General features: G+C 32.6%; 1 protein-coding gene across 1 annotated transcript in view; it reads right to left on the reverse strand.

Moving 5' to 3' along the window:
- LOC119590827 (PAN2-PAN3 deadenylation complex subunit pan3-like) overlaps positions 1-709 on the reverse strand; it is a gene marked incomplete at its 5' end in the record, with an annotated part of 21,148 nt that overhangs the window by 7,409 nt on the left and 13,030 nt on the right. The window contains 2 exon segments of the mRNA XM_037939583.1: positions 44-122; positions 531-659. Coding sequence (XP_037795511.1) covers positions 44-122; positions 531-659 — 208 coding nt within the window.

Below are 709 nucleotides of genomic sequence, written 5' to 3' on the forward strand. Positions count from 1 at the left end.
ATGCATCAAAATCAGACTACATCCTCCTATGTTATAAACTCACCTGATGGAACACATAATCACGGAAGAGTTTCAGCATATATCTATCTCCTGTCTCACACCAGGCTGTGTCCATATTGAGTCTGATCAAATACAGAAGTAGATTATTTTCTGTGTCCATATGACATAATGTCATCTTATCATAATTTTTTCTTTCTTTTTCATTTCTTTTAAATAAGGAAGGAAATTATGAAAGGCCTCTGATGTAATTAATCAATAAAGTATATAGTAATTTTAATTTCTTCATGATACAAAACAGTTACCTAATGACAATACCTAATACCTTGACAGACTCAAAAACATAGTCTTCTATTTCTAAAAGCAAAATCAACTGAGGACAAGTCTCAATAATAAGATCACTTATACAAACCAATCATAAACATGTAGCTTTTATTCACAATATACACTTACTTCTATGTGACAGATGTAAATAACAATGTTCATGATTTTGCAACACTGCAGAAATCACATGACAAATATCTGCAACTTACTCTGGTCGATCAACAATGGTATTCAACTTTGTCAAGAGACGGAAAAGTCTACCATTGTGTATTTCTTTGGACAGCTCGCTCTCATAAACATCTGCTCTCTGCGTGGCACTCTCTAGAGCAGTGTAGAACCTACGTTGAAAAAGTTGCAATTTAAAAGAAAAGAAAGAAAAATTCTAATA

The sequence above is a fragment of the Penaeus monodon genome, chromosome 27 (assembly GCF_015228065.2).
Source record: "Penaeus monodon isolate SGIC_2016 chromosome 27, NSTDA_Pmon_1, whole genome shotgun sequence".
NCBI classification, from domain to species: domain Eukaryota; kingdom Metazoa; phylum Arthropoda; class Malacostraca; order Decapoda; family Penaeidae; genus Penaeus; species Penaeus monodon.